Raw genomic sequence first — 22,972 nt, 5'->3', positions numbered from 1 at the left:
AAAAATAATTTTTACATTGTAAACCTCGTATTTACAAGTCAGTAAACTCCAAATTTACAACTGTTTGTAAAGATCGCATTTAGATTTACAAATGCAGAAACTTCATATTTACTCGTTTGTAAACATCCAATTTACGCAATGCAGGGAGTTCACTTTTAGACATTTACAACAGAACTGAAACCTCGTATTTACGCAGAGTGTAAACCCGTTGTAAACATTATGTTTACAAAGGTTTGCGCACGGGTTTACTGAGGTAAACGGAACTGCGTAAACTCCTTATTTCGTGCAGTGGTACATGGTCAGATTTTGAACCTTAGTGCTGTCAGTGGCACCATGAAACTCTGAGTTTGAAACATATTGTGTCAACTCTCTCGAAGCATCTCGAAGTTTTCTAACAAAACAGCAAGGAGCAAAATCAAATTTTTTCTAATAAAGCTAGCACGCCCTGAAGAGGTGGGGGCGTCTGTAACTTGAATTGAATTGAATTGAATTGAATATATTTTCGCTGCAACACAGCAGGATAACCCCTTACAAAAAAAAAATAGATTTCTCTAATACAATGGGGAACCTAGAAGAAACTGAAAAATTATTACAGAACTAAAGAAAAAATGAATAAACGATTATCATAATATTAATAGTGACACAAAATAATGAATATAAGAAATATTTTTACTTTTATTTTATGAAAATTTCTTTGAGTAGTTTTATCTATGAAGTTCTTCCTGTTACACGACCCACCCCCTCCCACCCTGGGAAAACAACACCCATGCAAATGCTGGCGGGTGCTACCGGCGTTTCTTTCTACCGGTTTTATATTGATTTTCAAAACAGGGGGTCAGATTTCAAGATTCAACAGTAAAATGAGCAAAATGCAACTTTGATTCACACTTAAAAAGGTTATCGATATTGCATTAAAAACTTGAGATATATTTACACCTAAAGGCATTACATGGTATAAAATTGCGTAAATTTACATAATATAATAACCTATAAAATCTTGTATTTGTCTCCCTAAAAAAACCTTGTTCAAGGTTGTTTTTTTGTTAATGGACTACGGAGCAGATCCGAATCCGAAACTCTAATGTCTAAGTGGGAAGAGCCAAAGCTTTGGAATCTACGAAGAAATTTCAATTTTACAACACTTCTCTTGTCATTTTGCAAGTATTTTTTGACTTTATATGTTTCATGAATAAGTAAATCAGTTGCTCAGTTTTTCTCCAATGCTTTGTCCTTTTTTATGTAGTGTGTGCAGTGTAGTGCTTATACTACAAACACAAATAAAATAGCAACACTGACAGTTACATCAATATGCCTTCTTATCTGTCTTTAAAAATATAAATAAAAGTAATCACGGAAAAGGACGCGAAAAAAAAAAGACATAAGTGTGAGAACAGAGTATCAAACTCGTTAGAAAAAGTACCATTAGAAGTCATAAAAAATCAACCTGAATAAATGCAATCGGAATCCTAGAGAACTTCATAGGGGGTCATAATTCCCCAAACAACATTACATTACTATGTCAAACTCCCATTACATAAATTTTACAATTACGTCAGAGTAGACTATGCTCGCCACCGAAGAGGTTTATTTGGAAAGGGTAATTACATTTTATTGTTCGCTACTTTTTTAAAGATTGGCCGGTTGGAAAAGTATGAATTTCTTTGTACATATTTTACCTACCCCAAATATTTAGGAGGCTGAGTTTTAAACGAATCGTCAAGTTGAAACGAACGATAAATGTATCAAGGTCTGTTTTATTTACCCCCTGGTGACTTAACAAAAGAGACTTAACTCGATGTTACAATCCAATTATTGAAAGTTTGTCTCGGCTTTTTTATAATGAGCGAGACATACGTTCTCTGATTACGCAATTTTCATATTGACATTTTCGAGGCATTTTGATGTAACTGACTGATGATAAGTTTAACTGTTTGAGAGTTTGAGAGGGGGAAATCTTGGCAGCTGTGCTCTCCTCTTAAAACACCCTCTCCCATTTTTCTACCAGTCCTTTTTGACCCTGCCATAGTCGCCAAGTTTCAAATTCTGAATTCAGGACAAGGTACCAGCCAGTACCAGCGAATCAAGCACCAAATAGACCAATAGACCTTTTTTCAAAGAGGCCACCCTGTTGAATAATTATGTAGTCCAGCAGAAGAACAATGATACAACCATGCATTAATTATTACAATACAGGTATACGTACCGCAAAACCCACACTAAATTTCTGATCTAAATAATTATTTTTTGGGCTGCCTTTATCAAGAAACTTGTTTGATGGTGCGAGGAGTCACATGAAAAGAGTTCTTCCTGATATTTTTCAATGTCATATGTTAGATTGTTTTTATGTCATTGCTTTTTAAAATTTTCACTTTTTTTGAATACGTACCTCAAAACCCACATTTTTATTATTGATGATATCTTTAAGTCCACTGGGTCAATCAAGGTAAAATTTTGCACCTGTACATCTAGGTAAGTTTGTTTTAGAACTATTCATAAGTTGATAAGTTAGTCTCAATAGAATTACCTATTACACCACAGAACCCACAATAGATGTACCTCAAAACCCACAAGGGAGTTTTGCAAATTATTTCTCCCCTTGTTATATTTCTACCTGAAACTTTTTGACAATTGATTTTGTATTTCATATAGGTATTTTGTATGTAAAAATTAAGGCTTACATGTTTTCCTAATTGTGTTGAAATGATTATGGAAACTGCATTGACTGTTGTTAGCACTCGTGAAAGTTACAAAACATCCACACATAGTTATTTTTTGCAAATGATAGAAACTTTTTTACATTGTCTGGATAGCAAATCAAACTGATTTAGGCATTAATTGAAGCAAATGAAACTATTATTTACTATGAAAAAAAGACTTTTACAAAGCATTTGAAGTTGTTGAAATTACAGTGCAATCTCCACCATGAATACCGAAAAGCTAAAGAATCCCTTTTTAATCCCATGCAGAACATAAATCGTGAGGCTTTTATGACTTGGGAGAGATTTGGCCTAAATGGGCAGATAAAGATACATTAGTTTCATGTGCCAAGCGGGTTGGAATAACATCAAGTGGATTGAGTGTAAACTTCATGCAGCAAGATAGGTTTGACAGAGCAGCAGCATGTATACAAGAAGAAATCCCTCCATCAACATCTACATCAACTCCAGACTCATCATGTCTCCTTCTGACAAAAGAAAAGGTTCTCGTGATTATTGGAAGGCTAAATTAGACCAGGCTCAGTCCCTGGAGGAAATTTCTGACCTTCTGACAATAAAAAAGGTTAAGCCACATGATGAAAAGAAAGCAACCACAACTACAAGGTGACTCAGGTTCACGGCTCAACGAGGGCTAAAGATGTAGCAACCAAGGTCAAAGAAATCAGGGATGAGAAACTGAAAGAGGAAACTGAAAAAAAAGAAGCAAAGAAGAGAGAGGAGATCAGAGAAGCATTCATCAAATGCAAAACTCAATGTACCTGTTTGCAACAAAAATGCTTGGCTTTAGGATTAAAGCAGTGCCCAGTATTGCACTATTGCATTATCGTTCAGTTTGCAGCAAAGCAAGCTGTAAAGTTAATGGAACCAAACCACTGATGATATTACCAGCTAAACAACATTCAATTGTTTGAGGAGGATTCGTCATCAGATGAGGAAGGTGAGGAATTTGAATCTGAAGAAAGTGAAATGTCCGAAGATGAAATTGATGATGAAAGCGACATCCAAAAACTGAAGAATTGCTGGAAAGGGCTGGCACCGCCAAAGAGACTGAAGTCACTGGTAGATGGTATGCTGCTATCTACACCACCAAGAAAACAAAAAGGATGTATATTGGTCGTTTGTTAAAGAGATTCTTAAAAGGTGAAGATGGCGCTGTTGACTCAATTCAATTGCACTGTCTAAAGCCCAAAGTTGGGAGTGGCACTGTTCTTGAAGACACACCAGACCATCTACCAGATATAAGCATTTTCCCAGTTCATGACATCATAACTGGGCCATTAAAGGTCATTCCCATTCGAGGGAAAAAAATAAACATTCCAGACTATGATTTAATTGAAAATATGTTTAACAAAGTAAAGCTTTAGTAAATATGATGTAATATCCATACTTTTTTAAGCTTTTGAGTTATATATGCTAAACATTATTGTTGTATTTTTGCATAGTTTTTCTTGAAAATGTTTCACAAAATTGTACTCTAGAAGTATGTTTGAGAAATAGATAAATATTTTTGTGTTCAACATCAAAAAATTCTAAAACTCGCAATTTTTCTCATTTGTACCTCAAAACCCACAATTTAAAAGGGAGTTTTTTGAGAGCAATTAAAATAAACACATTGCTTAGAGCACTTAGGACTTTTTTCCTATATTTGTGTTATGCCTAGAGGTAATAGAAAACGAAAGATTGATAGGTTAGTCAATATCAAGTGACTTGTCTGACCATTTTTTGAAAAAAATCAAAAATTTTGAAGTTAGATTTCTAGCGTTAAATCTTGATAAAAAACTTTTACCCAACCAAATAATGCTCAATTTTGTTTTAAATAATAAAGAAACTATTATGCCAACACAATCTTAAAAAGTTATGCTAATAAAAACATTTTAGATTTTTCTAGAACTCCTGAAATGAAATTGTTGGTTTTGAGGTACCTGTGGGTTTTGTGGTACATATACCTGTATGCATGATACAGTAATTATGCATGGCTGTATCATTGTTTTTCTGCTGGACTACATAATTATTCAACAGGGTGGTCTCTTTGAAAAAAGGTCTATTGAGTTTTGGGTCCAAAAGCAAGAAGAGAAGGAGGTTTTTTCGTGACTTTGAGGGTACTTTTTAGGTGTACAAACTTTCGCGAGCAGAAACTTTCGCGATTTTCGTAAATTTTAGCCCTTTTTGCGAAATGTCTTTAAAAATTCTAGGAAGGGCCATTCGCGAAAGTTTATTCGCGAAAAATTCTTGACAAAATAGAAAATCTGTAAAACTTCAAACTTTGAATAAAATGTAATTTTTAGCCTGCTAAAAGACTATAAGTCAAAGGACAATATGTTTCAAGCCATTCCAAGAAATATTTGTCCCTGTAAGCCATTTTTTCATGTGAAAATTCTCAATTTTACGTTTGATTTGCGAAAGTTTATGGTCGCGAAAAATATTTTTTCATTAAATTTGCGAAAGAAAATGTCGTGAATTTCGTGATTTTTTGCAATTTTTTGCAATTTTTTATCCTCGCGAAAGTTTGTACGCCTAAAGTAATTCTATAAAGAATGCAGGCCCGGGGAGGGCTGACCTTGAGCCAACGGGGACGTGCCGCTGGAGTTTGAAAAATCCACCCTAATTCAGAAAAAAAATCAAATAATTTTCTTATTTTCACCCTGAAAAGTGGCCAAAATAATCAAAAGTCGACCACCAGATAAACATATCTTGAAAAAAGTACTGTAAGTTGGTCTAATATCAACATCCCTCGTCTAATTTTGACACCCTTCTTTAGAGACAGGAATAATATGAATATCACTGATTGAAAAATGATTATTCCTCTCTGGAGCACTAAACAAAGAAAAACAGTTTCAATCTTTCTATCAATTTCAGTTGATAAAAAGGGTGTCGGAATTAGAGGAGGTGTGTCGACATTAGACCAAGTTACCGTAGACAAAAAATGGAACATTTTTCTAATTTCCACCCTGAAATTTGTCAAAAATAATCAAAAGTCGACCACCAGATAAACATATCTTGAAAATTAGTAAATTTTACTGACCCTGTCTTTATCATCAGAGCCTAAAAACAGTGTAGCTGGAACCTCGATATTCCAGGATAGAAAAAGCTATACCTGTTATCTTTATCCTTTAAAGAATCAACAAGCCATCAACATCGATAAATTACACACATTCCCTCACAAACTTTTATAATTATTATGACTTTCTTATATATCGGAATTCCTATGGGAGTTCTTTTCCGAGATTTGTAAAATAGCTAAGTCGGCAAAAAAAATTTTTCCGGGGGTTTGAGGAATAAACAGAACTGCTATCATTTGTTTTTTTATCAAACCATATATATTTAAATTTGCGCTCAAAAACACTTAAATAAATAAGTTAATAATATTTAATATACTACTTGTATCTCTCAGAAAATAAACACTTACAGAACGACATAGTTTATCATTTGGAATACCCCCGTGTTTGGACCATTCTATCGTGGGCGCAAAATAGGGCGGAAATTAAGTAGCTCCCTCAGTGCAAGATTGCCGCCTCATTTTCATTCAACCGCGCGAGAATGTGACTGAGCTAATCGCTCAAGGGGAAAAGGAAAGTGATCGATATTCTTTGAAGAAAAAACTTCAGAAACAAACCCAAAGACTAAAAGATGTATTTTGTTGTTGAGAATCGATCCTGTGAAGATGAAAAAATTTCTGCCATGCGTTTTTTTTCGGAACGCTGAAAAACTCTAATTTCGATCTTTCTTAAGGTAAAGAGGTTGCGAGATTTGGGTTAGCGAGGCAAAAATTGCGAAAAAGCTGGTAAAATTGTAATCCTCAAAAATCGAAGTTCCAGCCTCACTGAAAAAAGGGACCCTGACCAGCGTCATGTCCCTTCGCACCCAATTTTGCCTAGCAGTTAATGGAAATACCTCCATTTAAAGCGTGTTCAAAGTTCACAATAACAACTTTCTTTTTATTACGAAAGCCAAACAAGTGAGAACAAGTCAGTAAAACTAAAAGTCAGCACTCCGTGGTTGTGACAAAGGTTTTGTAATAGATTTTCACAGTTTCTGTCATTTTTTAAACCTCTTAGTAGGAGAAGGTGTCATTCAATAAAGAATTTTATAACACTTCAAGACAGATTAAAAAGAGGATTAGAAAACAAAAGTTTCTTCATTTATCATTTTCGCATTTATGGGGAAGAATGAAATTTTCAGAAGATGTTATATTCAATATGAGGATTCCCATTTCCATAAAATTGCAATTCCCCATGGTTGCAAAATGGTAGCTATGGGCAGCTATGGGTAATTCCTTCGTTCTTTTGCTATTTTCTTTTGTTCTGTGTGATGTAAAGACGCTTCGCAAATCGATGTATTTTCATTAACTACCTAGTGCCCCCCCTCTGGGGATGCAGGACAGGCAACTATGCCCCCTGTTGATCCAAATACTGTGAAGTTGGTAATTTGCATCAGTGGAGGGAAACTTGCATAGTCATCCAGTTAGTCACACTAGGAAATCAAGCTTTCAGAAAAAACAACATCAGTCATCTACAGGATGTATTTGCAACAACAAGGATGAAAGTTAACTTAATTCTCTCGAGTAAAAGAGTTTAGGGTTAGGGTTTCATTTGCATGGCTTATATATTTTAAGCAGGTTTTAGGTGGCCCCTAAAAATTTAGGTGGCCCTTAGGATTCAGGTGACCCTTGCTACTCTAAAAATATTCTAGGTGGTAGGCTGCTTACAATATATTGAAACCATTTAAAGTTAATGGACATTTTGTAGAAATGTTAGATTCAAATTTCTATGCAAGGTCTTCATTATCAGAATTGTTCAACAAGTTATGCGCCTAGGTATGTGTGCATTGTTTTAGGAAATGAAATGCTATGTGTTTCATTGTCTTTCTTACACCACTTTTCATTATCTGTTTACGAAGAAAGTTTAACAAACACACTAATTTTGAAAAGTGCACTTAACCAGAATTTACCCTCTAGTTAAGTTCGTAAAAAACTAGGTCCCCCCTAGCTCAGTAGGTGACCCATGGCGCTAAAGGCTACTTGTAGGTACCACTTTCCCTGAGACCTTTTACTAGCCCCCCGTCCTTCGGCCAGGGGGTGAAGCTATTATGATAATGTCGGTAAGTTACAAAATTTGCAGTTTGGTTGATTAGTAGTGATTGATGCCAAAATTCTTCTGCCTAAAATTGAATTTTTCAAACAGAATTTGTGCTTTCTGGTTGTTGAAACAGGTTGAAACTTGGCTTGTTGTTGAACAGAGTTTTTTGTCAAATTTGTCAAATTTCTTGTTGCCAAACTTTGGCATATCGTACTTTATGTATAGTTAAACTTAATCAAATACTCACAATTTCAGCAACTTTCCAAAAGCTTGATTAAAGAGTTTTGTTGTTCGATTTTAAGTTCGACTATGTTTGATTAGTTTGGTTATTGAACTGTTCAATCAATTATTACGTCTGGATCAATCAAGTTTATAAGAAATATGACCTTCGGCAAACTGTTTTTCATCACTTTCTCTCAAGGAAAAAGATCTACAGTAGAGGGCACAGTTTTTATTGTTTTATAGATGTACTGTTGATTCGTCTTTTATCGACATACCCCCTTTAATCTTGACACCAGATCTGCAAAATAGTCAAAACAAACCTTTTAATGAAAACCTTGATTATTATTGTCATCAAACAAGTTCATCCAATAAACTAGAAGTTTAACAGCCAAATTAGAAGTAATTTTACACAACAAATGAAATGCATGCAAACTTTCTCGTGTCTCTCATAAAAATTTTACAAACTTATTACGCTTCAAGTAATGTGATCAAAATAATTTGCATGCTTAGGACCTGGTTTTCTGTCCTTATTATCTATCATAAGCATACACTCACATACAACTTCCTATTTTTCATTGCTGGGGAGAGTTATTGACAGTGTGGTGGTTACATCAAGTTAAAAAAATCATGTTTGGGCTCAGGGTAAAAAGACCTACTAAAAAAATTTGACATCTTTGTGGAAAGCATGCTAATTAGTTTTTTAAGTAATGCGTCAAAAATGACATCGTCAGAAATGACAAAGTTCCAATCAATATGCTATCACACAATACCGAATGTTGAATAAAACTGTCCACATTGGAAACACCAAGAATTCACTTTCCACTGTATGTATCCACTTTTTGCGGCACTTTTTGTCGACAATTTAACTCTTGCATATCAAATTCAGGCTTTCTTCAGAGAATTGAAGATGAGAAAAAGCCTCAAACAAAAATTTAAAAATTCATGAAACAATCTTTATTTTTCTTGAAGCTTTTTGGTGTTTATATCAATATCAGGTTTAAAAAATTGATCTAGTTTACAAATCCTTAGGATCCTTAGGATCACTGATTGAAACAAATAAAAGAGATCTTTTGAAGGTTGACATTTTACAGCCACTCGTTGTGCAAGGCACTGAAAGGCCTCTCATTAAGAGACCACTTACATTTTTGTTACAGATTTCGATATAAACTTCTTGTTAAATATGCTGTGTCAACTTGTCAGCATTGTATTGCTACAAAGGCAAAGATATATGTTTATGTTTCTTTTCTTTAAAGTTGATGTAAAGTATCAATAAATAAAGGCTAATCAATATCAATTATTAATTACAAATCTATCTAGAAGGTTGATACTCAAGATCAACTATTATTTGCAAATTAATTAAAATTCAATCAATAAAACCAACGTCATGGATAAAGGTGCGACGGTTTCGGCAAGGACAAGTAGTGGGCCTCCATTGCTTGATTTATTTTTTAAATTCATCTAGGTTTTTAAGTTTTTTAAAGTCATCAGGAAAGGTAGCCCATATTTTAGGTCCCAGGAAAGCTAAAGACTATTTTCCATTCAATTCACTTTCAACTACTCTACTACGAAAGGAATTCCTTTTTCTCGTTTTGATCTTACATCGGTTTTTGAGAAAGATTTTACTTTCTGATTCATTGAGTTTTGATTTAAATAGCTCTGTGGATAAGGATTGAATTGCTCGTTGATGGAAAGTGGAACCATTGTCAAGTTTCAACAGATCTTCAAAAGATGAGTTATAGTCTGAGTAAACGATTCTCAAGCATCTTTTATGTAGATTGTTGATTTTATCCTCTAGAGCCCTGCTATGAAACATCCATATGAGAAGACAGTAATTAAAGTGACATCTAATGAAAGCATTCATTAAGTGTTTCTTTTTTTCTATACTGAGATATGTGCTCATTCTGGCTAAGGCGGTTATTTTCAAACTAGCTTTCTTACAAAGATTTCCTATATGCGATTCAAACGTCAAAAGATTATCGAAGGTTAGTCTCCTCGATAATGAAAAAAAGGTCAGATATAAATATTGAAAAACAGAGGGCCAAGGATGGATCCCTGGGGCTAGTTTTCAGAGCTCTTCCATTGGGAGAAGAGAGGTTTGAGCGGAATATCCTTTCCTGAAACCACATTGTTGTTCATCAAAGTAGTGCTCAAAGTATTCTGATATTTGATTGTGATATACTCTTTCGTAAATTTTGGATATTACCAGTAGTATACTTATTGGTCTATAGTTACTTTTATCGTTTTTAGAATTTCTCTTGTAGACTGGGGTGACTGTCACAAACTTTGAGATGTTGGGAAAAAAGCTTGAGCTGAAGGAGTCATTTATGCATATAGAGACGCAGCTTGCAAATAAGTGAGAGTGTTTTTTAATTATTTTTGCTGTGTATCATTTTCCGCTTCAGACTTATTTGTCTTAAGGTTACTAATTATCTTTTCTACTTCGTCTTTGGTGGTGTTTCTGAACTTGAAGGAGTTTTTATTGTTTGATACCTTTTCTTTTATCTTGAGTATACTAGGTGGTTTCTAAAAAGCATTATTTCATTTTGAAGAATATTATCACTATCAGAAAGTTCATTGAGAGGCACTGGTTCTGTTGGTGGTTGATTGAGATCTAATTTTTCAGTGATATTTATGAAAAATTCATTAAACATTTTTGCAATTTCTTTTATATCATCTTTAATCAGTTCATCATTTTTAACTAGATAGTTATTTTCTCACTTATTGGTCCTTTATTAGAGAAAAAAGGGCGCACAGTTTTCAAAAATCTTTTATTGTCAGTGATTTGCTTTTCATCCAGAGATTCACAAAATCTTCTTTTAGTGTTTCTCAGGAGATATAAGCATCGGTTTCGCTGTTGGTTGTAATTATATTTGTTGATGTTAGAGGGAAAATATAAGAGGTAAGACTAGCCTAGTTTATAATCCTGGAAGGAGTTTTAGTCTAGACATCTTTTATTTGTTTCGATCTGTGATTCTAAGGGTGATTAGACCTTCATTCTCTGACAATTGAGAGAATGTGATGCAAAAGTAGAATTGGAGTGCCACAAAAGATTCTCAGATACAAGATTTTTATGATCTTAAATTAATATTTTCATCTTGAAAATCTTGTGCCAAAAAGTAAAGCATGGAAAATTGTTCCTTTCTATTGGTTCATTCAAAATGGAGGATTTAGAAAATGTTCTATTTTTTTTATTTGCACAAATCCCTGTAACTATGGGCAAGCACCTTGTTGCTATAAGCTATTCGCTTGAAATTGAAATTACTACCATTAAAAGCAATAAGTGAAATCGGCTTGCATCCTAAAGATTTTAGTCTTAGTTGATATCGTAGATTCATCTTATCTCTTTATCTTATTAATTTCAATAAAAAACATACAAACAAATACATACCAAATTGTACTCTCCCTAGCTACAATGCAAAATATGATAATTTGAACTGTTTTCGTTGGCAATTTGACAAAATGAAGTCTTATGCCTTGAAGAAAACAAACAAAACTCTTGCTAAAACCTGACAATTAAACTTTGTTGATCTGATTTCTAAATTTTGTTAAGTGGGAAGCTTTGTTTTTTCATTATGAGATTGATTTTCATCCCTTAACAAAACATCAGTGTGATGCTGGTGGCTTTGGGGACCCCTCAATATGTGAAATCCAAGCTATAATACTTTTTTCTTAATTCTTTGGGTCTGTTGGACTTGGATGATAAAGCTTCTAAGGGGATAACCTGTTATCTTCTATTTTCAGATTTGTGGCAGAATATGTAGGAATTAAGTAATTCAGAAATGCAAAGCTGCTCAAACTATATTATGATAATGTTGCAATAAAAGTTACCAATTAACCCTTTGAGTGCCAGGGTCTTTTTTTCTAAGTTTTTTTTTAAAAATCGCTAGTTCAAACTTTAAGGGCTTATATCTCCTGATCTAGAAAGAATTAGAAGCTCGTATATAGCTCATTGGATAGCTTAGAGTCTCCTCTTTCTTTTGGGCGCCTTCGGCGCCGCCCGATTGAGGAAGGGCGTGGTGGGCGGCGGCCAAGGGGGGGGTACGTTAGGGGAATTAAAGCAGCCAGGCCCGCTGCGCGGACCTGACTGAACTGATGGAAAGGTGCCCAGTGGTAAAACTTCAAAACAATCCCTAGAAGACAGAATAAAGTAAAACAGGGCCAAATTTGGAGGTTCTTGGATCACTCGTTGACCAAAAATAGTCAAAAAACGGTCAGAATCTCAAAAAAGTGAATTTTTGTCAATTTTTTGCATTTTTTTGACTTTTTTGCTTAAAATCTCGCTGGAAAGACTCATTTTTGAAATTTTTTTTGCTTGACCATAAAGGACAATCTAATTCCTACGAGTTCGACCAAAAATAACGATTTCTAACTCAAACTGGGCATTACAGGAGGGCTTCGCCCTCCTTTATAGCCCATGTCGTATATATACGACATCGGCACTTAAAGGGTTAAAGAATTGCACTTATTAGTAAAATCTATCAACAAAAGAATACATTTCCTGTGATATTGCGTTTAAACTTTGTTGATAATTGAGTATGTGACAACAAAACTCTGATCCTGTTTTGGCTTTTAACTTTTACTTACAACATTTTCAAAATATAGTTGAGAGAGACTTTCTCCCAAAATTAGCAGCTCTTCAAATAACTTATCTAAAACTGAGAAATAGCCTGTTATCCATAAAGCATAGGTCAAACCATAGGTCATTGACAGAGTGACAGGTCAATCTACATCTGAAAATGAAAAATAGCTGCTTATCATCCCTAAAGCATAGGTAAAACAATAGGTCATTGACAGAGTGACAGGTCAATCTACATCATGAATATTATAACATCTTACTTACCTTAGGAAATAGCATAAATTTTTCATAATATATTTCAAACCATTATACCATATACATTTGAAGTTGAAGTAAATGGGTTATGCTTTTTGTATGATTTTCCAAGAGAAATGAATGCGTATTTTTATTTTAATATCTTTCAGATTTTTTAACTTAGTGAGAATATAAAGGAAACTATTACTTTGTTTGAAAGATTTAGCATCTGTCAAAGACATTCTAATCTTCCAAAATGGTAAGTTCCTTATTTCTATAAAATCATTATGCAATTTTTTTTTCTTCTCAAGTATATAAACCTCTTTCGGAGTTTCTTATACCCTGTCATTTTGTTCATATTTTCACCAATTTTTTTGAAAGCTCTCTATGGGACCAAAGATATGAGTGATTTCATAATTGTGACTCTATCATTAGCTAAAAATAAAAAGATTGAAATAAAAAAAGTAAGTTACATTGTTGATGAATTAGAAACAATAAAATAGTCCTCCTCATTTTATAAAAGTCTATAATATTAAAGTAGTCCTGTTTTCATATCTCTTACAAAAATAGAGAAAAATAATAATATTTTAATCTTTAAGTTGAGGAAATTTTTTGGTCCCATAATATCATTTACTGTTACTGAAAGTAGAGATGTTTTTGAAATAAAAATGATATCCTCTTTTGTCTTGAAATGTCTGAATTTTTCTTCTGTTTCATTTACAGGGTGCAGGATATACACTCCCCGCCGATATGGTGACACATTGTAGGTTTCTTTTGATGTTGTAGATAAACCTCCTATTCTCTAAAAAGATACATTAGATAAGACATTCTTAATTCTAAAACACTCAATCAATGTCGACCTGTCATATATTTTTAGTTTAAATAAAATTGGGTTTTTTTTTCAAACAATTTTTCTTTTTTGAGTTAATGTTATTTTGATACTTTGAACCTATTGTAGCAAGCAGTCTGACCCAGTTTAACCTATTAAAATGGCTTTTATTCGGGCTTGTAAGTTAGGTTCTTTTTTTTCTTCTTTAACCTATACAAAGCTCTACACCCTATTATGAAATTCTAAATCTGACAAGTACAGCAATTAGGAGCCAAATTTTAGAAAATATTAAGACGTATCAAACTTTTTTATTAGGTGGTAACTTTATTCTTTCAATCTAAATTTTAGTTGACGATGAAGAACTGAAGAGACTTGGAAAGCGGTTCAGGAAGTTGGATACTGATAACTCAGGAACCCTTTCAATTGAAGAGTTTATGTCTCTTCCTGAGCTCCAACAAAACCCTTTAGTTCAAAGAGTCATCGAAATCTTTGATACAGATGGTAACAAAGAAATTGACTTTCAAGGTATTGATTTAGAAAAACTCACTTTTGTGTTTTTGCCATTTGTGTTGTCGTGTAGTTGAATGACTAGGACTAGGAGGTCCTCTAGCCTCTAAAATGTTTTTTAACACTTTTGGTTGCTTTTTAAAATCCAATGATATTCTTATGTTTTTAGAATTTATCGAGGGAATTTCCCAATTCAGTGTCAAAGGAGATAAAACACAGAAATTAAGATGTAAGTTAAATTTTGATCAAACAAAAGTGAAAACTCCATAGTGGAGGATGATGATGTATTTAATTTAATTAAATTTAATTAAAATTGGTTTCAATACCGGGTGTGCCACAAAAAAGTTTCTCTCTTTGAAACTAGTTTTTAGAAATCTAAAAATTCTAAAAGAACCATTCCTAACATTGGAAGAAGAAAGATAGACTTAAATTTTAATGGACCATTTTTATTTATCAAATGCAATTCATTAGATCAAAAGTTATGCTCAATTGAATAAAAAAGTTACTTCCAGAAAGTGTTCGAAAATGTCAAAAATTGACCTATCAAATTTTTATTTCAAAATTGGCAATCGCAACAGCCTTTACATGATTAAAAGCATTTTTTATTATAATTAAACACATAAATTTTGAAACTGAAGGGTCGAAAGGGTTTTAAAATCTTCACCAAAATCAATTTAATTTACTTTTACTGAAATTGTCTTAAGACTTTTTTACTAGAATGGATAAGTAAGTCTATGTAAGGCCCATATTTGATGTATTTTTATGAATTTTACCAGATTTCTTGGCCTTTTAGACAAATCTTCTAAAAATATACTGATGTGTCATGTAGTTATGCTTCTGTTTAATTTGATAGGTTGACTTATTAATTTACACTATTTTTTTGTGTTTTTTTCAGTTGCGTTCAAAATATATGATATCAATCAAGATGGCTTCATTTCAAATGGTGAACTTTTTACAGTCTTACGTATGATGGTAGGAAATAATTTGAAAGAAGTTCAGCTTCAACAAATTGTGGATAAAACTATTTTGCAATTTGACACAGATGGCGATGGTAAAATTAGTTATGAAGAATTTTGCAATGTAAGTTTATATACTCCTTATTTTTCACTTTGTTTCAGGATTTCATTAATCCTTTCACACTTTTACCTTGCCTTAATTTATTAAAATGAGAGGCTTAATAAAGAAAACTTTTTCAAAGCTTTTATCTATTTGAGCTTGTCAGATTTTCTACTTTTGATTTAAGCTTGTTTAGGGAAATTTATTTTTCTTTAATTTAAGGCAGTCTCCGAAAATCATGTGTTCTTGCCTCAGGATTTCTGACTTTTCACTTTCCTTCTTTTAACTCCCAGTTCACGATAAATTCTATTTGTGATCCTACCTTTTTCTGAAAATAAGCTTGTATAAATTAATAATCAATAATTGTTGATAATTTTTTGAAGGTAAATGGGCTATTCGGAAAGGTGACCCCCTGGATTTTTTTTCGATTTCTCAGGACGCTCTTGGATTTTTTCTTATTATTATTTGGACTACCCTTGGTAGTAATAGGGGGATTTTGAGGAGGTGTGACTCCTAGGGTGGTCTGATAAATAAAAATCCAGGGGATGTAGACTAATTATGCCCTATGGAAATTAGCCCAATTCATGCATTTCATTTTCTCAATTTCTCAGGACGTCCCTTGGATTTTTTTTACCCTAGATCCCCCTGGATTTTTATTTACCAGACCACCCTTGGCGTCACACCTCCTCAAAATAGAGGGTACAGACAAATTCTGGAATAGCCCAATTCAATAATTGCATTTCACTGTGTGTTTACAACAGGTTGTTGGATCGATGGATGTGGATAAAAAAATGGTTGTTGATGTTTAACAAAGTTCATTGCCTCAATCCCAAAGTATATTTATTGATGGTAGTTCTTCCTCGTATGAAATCCAACGATGGTGAAATGAAGATGATTTCATCGTGTTTTCTGCAGGAAAACAGGATGGTTTAGTTTTATTCATATAAAAATGGATAGAGTTATAAAAGAAGTCTATCGTTCATTAAATCATCCTGGCTTGTTGGGAATATCAAGTTAGATGAAAAATTTAACTCGAGTTCAACCCATTGAATCAACTTTCAAACAAATGTTTATTGATATTGTATGAAATTTTAATGTAAAATTTAACGATTACTGAAATTATCATTTTTTTATTTGGGGCATTTTTCATTTTCTCGTTCAGGATTTATTAATTCAAAATTAGTGTTATTATTATAAAAATTCCAACATAATTTTTCATTTAAAGTTTTCAGACATTGTCATAACAAAATATTTATTGTGTATTTATTATTTCTTTGTCGTTTAAAGTATAACCTCGCTCTGGAACTCGAGAATGATAGCTTGAAAGGAGGCTGAAAAATCTATTAGCATTTTTAGAATCCACTTTGAATTTAAGAAAATGACCCTCTGTAACTGTGACGGTTAGATGAACTAAAGTAATTATTTTCTTGATTTCTTTAAAAAAAAAAGGAACATTGTCTACAAAATTGCAAGTTTAAGATTATTTTCCATTTTTAATTATTCTAGTACATATATTTTTGTTTTAAAATTTGTTTTACATGCACTTTTTGCCCTAAGTTTGTTAACGATATTGATTTTTCTAGTATTTGTGTATTATTGAAAGTTTGTCTTTAGTCTAACTTTAATTTCCTTTTAACCCAAAAGATTGTGGTGTATATACCAATTTATGTGCATCAAAAGTAATTGATTTTATTTTGAAGTGAGATCGTCCATGAAAATTTTGTATTTTCACTTTTTTACCCTTCATCTCTTTTGAATTTAGATCTCCATTAATCTCCATTACTACAATTAGTCAAAATCATAATCTAATTATCGAGGAAACTTGACTACTTACTAAAGGTTTTTCAAAATTTATTTTTGGAAATTTTGGTTTTTATGTCTGCTTTTGTGTAAATTATATATCTTTGACTTCAGCCTCTAACTAAGCTGTTTAACTCTCGATATTTTAGCTCTTGCAAAATTTTGTTTCCTTGTGTTAATTCCAATGACTTACCTCTTTCTGACTGTTCTATTCATAGTTTCTATAGTAAATTAGAACTTAAAGGTTTTATTTTTACATAAATGTTCCAGTTTCATATCAGACATATTTCATATCAGGACAGTGTCTGTCTATTGTTATATTGTGCTGATATAGGGTAACAAGTAATGATATGATTTTGAAATTACAATTTTGCAGACCAAAAAAATTATTTGTTTGAAGATATTAAAAGTTTCCCGGTTGCTTATTGTAACACAGATTCACTTTACCCTCTACCTGTACTAAATACTGAATTTATGTTTTATATTTTCCAGAAAAAAATTAATGAAAAAAGAAAAATAATACTCTCAAACAATAATGGCATTGAGATTGAAACGAGTCCCGGTAACAAATTATCGTCAATTATGTCGATGTCTGTCAACCAGCGGTAGTGTAAATTCAAATGTAGAGCACCATCGATTTGCAGTGATTGGTGGTGGAGCTGGTGGTTTGAGCGTTGCATCTTATCTTGCAAGAAAGTTTCCAAATCAAGTAGCTGTAATTGAACCAGCAGATGTAAGTTATATGGATTTGCTTGAAAAAGCTATTTTTGATCGTCTGATGAAAACGCACATCAAACTATTTGATTTCTTGAGTATTATTTGATTTCTTGAGTATTAAGCTGAACCTGATATCAATCCTGTTTAATTTATTTTGCTTCAGTAAAATAATTTTCCTGTGTCATTTGAAGCTACTGACTGAAGTTGAGCCTATTGTTGTCGCGCACGTTAATTATATGACTATAATGTGTTTTGGGAAAAAAATACAACATGACTAAACCTTTTAATACACACTCATTAGAGGTGAATTACATTCTGCAAGAAAAACTTAACCGAGTTGAAAGATTTGCCTACGAGTCAACCTTCGTTTTACGTAGAATCTACCCAACACCCGGGGGGAGGGGTACTAGGTTTGCGAGGTGACGGCTGTTTCCGAGCCAAAAATCGAAAATATACCCTTTAAGAGAGATGAAAAATTGGCGTTTTTGGAACCCTTAGAGAAACATTTTTGTCTAGTTTCACTCGATTTTTGTCTAAATTTTGGACCCTTTCTTTTTGGACTCTTTTTAATGTTTTTTGCACCCCTTTGAGAGACTTTCGATGGTGTAAAAAGTGACCCTTATGGCTCGGATATACCCGACAGCCATTTTCCTATTTTTCTTATTTCATTGTATATACAACTGATACAACAACAAATGATGTAACCTTTCATTTTAATCTCTGGCAAATACTAAGTGCTCCTAAAGATAAGGAACCAGTAATAAAGGGTTAAGTATTTCATCAGTCAAAAACTACTATATTTTATTGCATTCTAGTATCATTACTATCAACCAATGTGGACATTAGTTGGTGCAGGGTTGAAAGATTTGGATGATTCCATGAAGTCAATGTCACTGGTCATGCCAAGGAATGTCAAATGGATTAAAGAAAAAGCTGTCAAATTTGACCCTAAAGAAAATCTCGTTCACACTGATAATGATCGACAGGTTTACTTTAAATTTTATTTTCAACGGAGCAAGATTTTCTTAAAGTCTCAGATCTTTCTAAAAGCACTTTGAGTTGGGGCTCTTTTTTATAAATTTAGATCGAGTTTCTAATCTGCTCAGCGAAGCTGTGTGTCAATGTAGCTGGGTGAATTGCAGAAAAATCATACAATGTCCCGTCCGCAACAAAAGTTCCATTCATGCTTACAAGTCAAGATCTGGGATCTAGAGGACCCCCATTTTTGCTTTGTTGTGACATACTATGGTAAAAACTAATACGGTCCAAAAATTTTTCCCGTCCGCAACGGTGCAAATGTCTTAATTTCTCATTTTTTGAGAGAACTTTAATGTTCTAACTGTATCAGGCCAATAAACTATAGGGAACTACATGCTTTTTTCCGCAACATTTTTCTCAAGATTGGGGCTGTATCAAAAAAAATTATATTACACTCCAAAAAGAAGGCTATTTAGTAAAGTTCACAAAAATGTAAAGTTCTTAGAAATTGCATTTGCCAAAGTTGAGATATGGGTCCTCAAAATGTGCCTGTTGCGGTCGGGACATTGTATGATTTTTCTGCAATTCACCCAGCTAGGGGTCTAGGGGTGCTTTCAGCCCCCCAAGTGAGCTCAGGGCAAACGCCTGGTGGTGATTTAGAGGGCAAAGCTCCCATAGAATTCGATAATGTATATTAATCTAGTTACTGTTGCTTGAAAACATCAAAAAAAAAAGTTGAATTTTTCTAAATCTACTATCAATCCTAATTTTGTTTATTGCCATTTGATTTCAGATCAAATATGATTTTGCTGTAGTTGCTCTTGGCATTCAATTACAATTTGAAAAGGTATTAGATTATTTTTAAATAATACTCGAATAATGATACATCAAATCTGTTAAGAAATAAATAGGAAAGACCAACTTTAATGGTGCAGGCTACCTTAAATATTCCATTATTCACCAGGGCTTACAAATAACTTCCAAAATTATCTTTCTGGAGTTTTCTGGAGGAGTCTCGAACCTAAAAAGGCGTATGCATGACACTACCAGGTCAAATCTGAAAAGTAAGCTTCAAAGCTTGCCCTATTGGAGACTTATTTAGCCATGTTAAACGAATTGTTATAAAAGTTTTGATTGATTTTTTCCACCAACAGCTTCCAGGTTTAACAGAGGCCCTTGGTACCGATGGTGTAGGGTGCAATTATTCAGTCAACACAGTTAAGGATACATTCAAAGGCTTACAAAAGTTCAATGGTGGTGAGGCTATCTTCACTTTGCCAGCTACACCAGTCAAATGTCTTGGTGCTCCTCAAAAAATCATGTATCTTGCAGATGAAATCTTTAGAAAGGTATACAAACTGGGAACTTTAAGAATATATCTTTCTTGTCATTATTTGGTATTAAAATAGCAATGACCTTAAAATCTCCTAAGTCTTTTTAAATAACCCTTACTGTAGGGGGAATTATGAGGCTGTTGCACTGGCCAAGAGTATTATGAATTGTAAGAGTTACCAACATTGCTCATAAAATTGTAAAAAGTTGCTACTCGAGCTATTTTTTCTGTACAAAATTTACTATAAACGATTCTTATTTTCGGGTCAGGGCTGGGGTTACTTAGCACTCTAGCTAGTTTTCTGAATAAAATTGCTTTGACCACCCCTGATATTTTACCCTATTTTTGCTTATTGGGCCATGGGCTTTCATTTGCCATGGTTAGATAGAGCCTTTGAGTCTTAGCAACCTTGTTGGTTATACTTAATGAATCTCTCAATGTATCCATCATCATAGAATGGTTGTCGCGATCAAACCAATATCTCTTACAAAACACCAGCTGGAGTGTTATTCGGTGTTGAAAAATATAGAAATTCTTTACTGAAAGTTTGTGCAGAAAGAGACATCAACGTTGACTTGTTCCGCCATCTCATAAAAATCGACCCTGCAAGAAAAGAAGTCGTTTTTGAACATACCAATGATGAAAGTACGCCTAAGAAGACGGAAACTTTAAAGGTTTGATTTTTGATTGATAGTCTAATAAAGAAGAACTATTCAGCTTCTTTTTTTTAAGGAAATAGATTTAGATTTTTAGATCGTGTGGAGTCTGAGGACCTTTGATATAACTTATTTTTCTTTTTTTTTGCTTAACTTTTTTTGTTAATCAAAGTATAAAAATTTGAAATCTTTAAAAACGGTCTGTTACACTGCTCTAATGCTCTGTAACGATTTCGGTCTCATCTTAGCAGAACAGCAACATAATTTTCTGGGATTGGTTTAACTGTTACACACGACTAATATCTCAAAATATATATTTTTCAGTATGACTTCATCCATGTCACACCTCCTATGGGACCATACCCTGTTCTCAAGAACAGCTTATTGGCTGACGATAACGGCTTTGTCAACGTGGACAAACACACTTGTCAACATGTCCAATACTCAAATGTCTTCTCTCTTGGTGATTGCTCCAGTCTTCCCAACAGTAAAACAGCCGCCGCAGTGGCTGCACAATCAGAAGTTGTTCGTAAGAATTTGACGAGTCTAGTAAATGGGAAACCATTACAATCTAAGGTAATTTTATGCTCCATACTTTGGAACAAGGAATTGATTTTTGCCTTCTCGTCCTCATCAAATATCATTTAAAGGGTGGTTAATTTTGAGTTTCTTTCGTCTAGCTACACAGTATTTGAAATGCATGAAATCATCATGACCTCATTTTTCAAGTATTGTTGCTAAAGACATACTACCCCGTCATTAGACAGAACCAGTGGTCGTGAACATTTTGTATCAAAATTGATAAACGTCGTTTGGGAATATCGTTCGACGTATTTTTTTTTATTTGAAGGTAAGGCCCCTGCAATGATTTTGTTATATCTTGAGAAGAGCGTATTGCGCCAAAGCCATTTATGCAAGTAATGCGTGGTAGAAGAGAATACCATATGGTTTATTTTTATTAAACATAATGATGCTCCAAAAGAACGCCTGAAAATATAATTACTGTTAATTTCGTTTATTCGAACTTCTATCATTCGAATCTTTCTTTAGTTTGAATTTATACCGATTCCCCGTCAAGGAAAAAACTTCTAATATGTGATTCGAATAAAATAAGATTTACCGTTCGAGTTCGAATTAGTCCACTCTAACCGGATTCTTATTATTTTGTTCAGTATGACGGTTATGCATCGTGTCCACTCATCACAAGCTCAAAGTCGTGTATTTTAGCGGAATTCAATTATGATGGACAACCTCAAGAAACATTCCCACTTGATCAAGGAGTGGTAAGTCTCTTTCACCATAAATATTTGACGAGTAAAAGGTTCTTCGGCTCCGATAATGACTCTTCGTTCAATGGGCTATTCAATTTCATATCCTTACAAGGGGGGTGGAGGAACCTTTCTTGGGGGTAATCCGAAGAAGAATTTCCAAGGGGTCTTAGGAAAGATTTTTTTCTTTCAAGGGGTTAAAAGTATTCTAAAACTTCCAAAAAGTAAAAGACTGGTTTAAGTTCTTCCACTCTCACTTTAAGGTATGAAGAATAATTTTTCCAAGGGTTTACTTTAAAGTGAGTTTTTCTTCGCTTTAAAACCCCACATGCACAAGAAGCTGCTTTTAACACTAATATTTTTGCATCAATTTTCTTTACTTTCCTTTCTCGTTTTCAGGAGCGAAGAAGTATGTATCATTTGAAAGTAAACTTCATGCCGGATTTATATTGGAATTCATTGATTCGTGGAACTTGGCCTGGTCCTGGGCCTGTAAGAAAGATTTTACACATGGGAAGGGTTTGAAGGTTTTTTTTACGGAATTTAATTTAATAGACACACAAAAACGATATTCAATTTAGAAACATTTTTTTATAAAACACATCATTTTGTACCGTAATGGTCTTTATCTAGACAAAATCGAACTCTTCTGCAAGAGAGTAGAACTTTTTTGGAGACAATATATAAGCTACTTAAAGTTCTCCTAAATATCTTGAACAGTATACTCTCGCTTATTAGAACTTCTGTTATTCGAATCGTTCTATAATTTGAACTAATTCTCATTTTCCATAAAGAAGAAACTTCTATAAGATACCTTCTATAATTCGAATCTCTCTGTATTTCGAATAAATGGGATTCTACATTCAAGCTCGAATTGCGAGAATAGACTGCATATATCATCTCTATCAATGTTCTTTTTATTGAAATATTTCAAATTATCAATCAGAGGAATTGATTTTTTCTGGGTGCGGTTTTTTCTATTTTAGAGGTTACAATTTTGATAT

General features: G+C 33.4%; 3 protein-coding genes across 3 annotated transcripts in view; 2 read left to right on the top strand and 1 right to left on the bottom strand.

The window, feature by feature from the left end:
• LOC136817763 (trichohyalin-like) overlaps positions 1 to 12,937 on the bottom strand; it is a gene marked incomplete at its 3' end in the record, with an annotated part of 37,230 nt that extends 24,293 nt beyond the window's left edge. Inside the window, 1 exon segment of the mRNA XM_067074091.1 lies at positions 12,855 to 12,937. Coding sequence (XP_066930192.1) covers positions 12,855 to 12,869 — 15 coding nt within the window.
• Positions 12,938 to 12,956: 19 nt separating this feature from the next.
• On the top strand, positions 12,957 to 16,879 carry LOC136818007 (calcineurin subunit B type 1-like). Its single transcript, XM_067074379.1, has 6 exons — positions 12,957 to 13,083; positions 13,548 to 13,587; positions 14,002 to 14,178; positions 14,330 to 14,389; positions 15,056 to 15,240; positions 15,978 to 16,879. Exons 1-6 carry the CDS (start codon positions 13,081 to 13,083, stop codon positions 16,023 to 16,025), a joined length of 513 nt encoding a protein of 170 aa, XP_066930480.1. The 5' UTR covers positions 12,957 to 13,080; the 3' UTR covers positions 16,026 to 16,879.
• Positions 16,880 to 17,522: 643 nt separating this feature from the next.
• LOC136817755 (sulfide:quinone oxidoreductase, mitochondrial-like) lies at positions 17,523 to 22,560 on the top strand. The gene is made up of 8 exons (XM_067074074.1): positions 17,523 to 17,749; positions 18,549 to 18,719; positions 19,505 to 19,558; positions 19,866 to 20,060; positions 20,500 to 20,718; positions 21,025 to 21,276; positions 21,873 to 21,983; positions 22,368 to 22,560. Exons 1-8 carry the CDS (start codon positions 17,552 to 17,554, stop codon positions 22,491 to 22,493), a joined length of 1,326 nt encoding a protein of 441 aa, XP_066930175.1. The 5' UTR covers positions 17,523 to 17,551; the 3' UTR covers positions 22,494 to 22,560.
• The last annotated feature ends 412 nt before the right edge of the window (positions 22,561 to 22,972 follow it).

This window comes from Clytia hemisphaerica, unplaced genomic scaffold (assembly GCF_902728285.1).
Source record: "Clytia hemisphaerica strain Z4C2 unplaced genomic scaffold, Clytia hemisphaerica genome assembly, whole genome shotgun sequence".
Lineage (NCBI taxonomy): Eukaryota > Metazoa > Cnidaria > Hydrozoa > Leptothecata > Clytiidae > Clytia > Clytia hemisphaerica.
This window is presented reverse-complemented; position numbering and strand designations above follow the sequence as displayed.

What these genes read in the sequence shown, in the direction of transcription:
- LOC136818007 (XM_067074379.1), top strand. An exon ending in CAAAGAAATTGACTTTCAAG is followed by an intron (nt 14,179 to 14,329) that starts GTATTGATTTAG and finishes TTATGTTTTTAG; the next exon opens with AATTTATCGAGGGAATTTCC. An exon ending in GTTATGAAGAATTTTGCAAT is followed by an intron (nt 15,241 to 15,977) that starts GTAAGTTTATAT and finishes TGTTTACAACAG; the next exon opens with GTTGTTGGATCGATGGATGT.
- LOC136817755 (XM_067074074.1), top strand. Translation starts at nt 17,552, where the DNA reads ATGGCATTGAGATTGAAACGAGTCCCGGTAACAAATTATCGTCAATTA. An exon ending in CTGTAATTGAACCAGCAGAT is followed by an intron (nt 17,750 to 18,548) that starts GTAAGTTATATG and finishes ATTGCATTCTAG; the next exon opens with TATCATTACTATCAACCAAT. An exon ending in TTCAATTACAATTTGAAAAG is followed by an intron (nt 19,559 to 19,865) that starts GTATTAGATTAT and finishes TTCCACCAACAG; the next exon opens with CTTCCAGGTTTAACAGAGGC.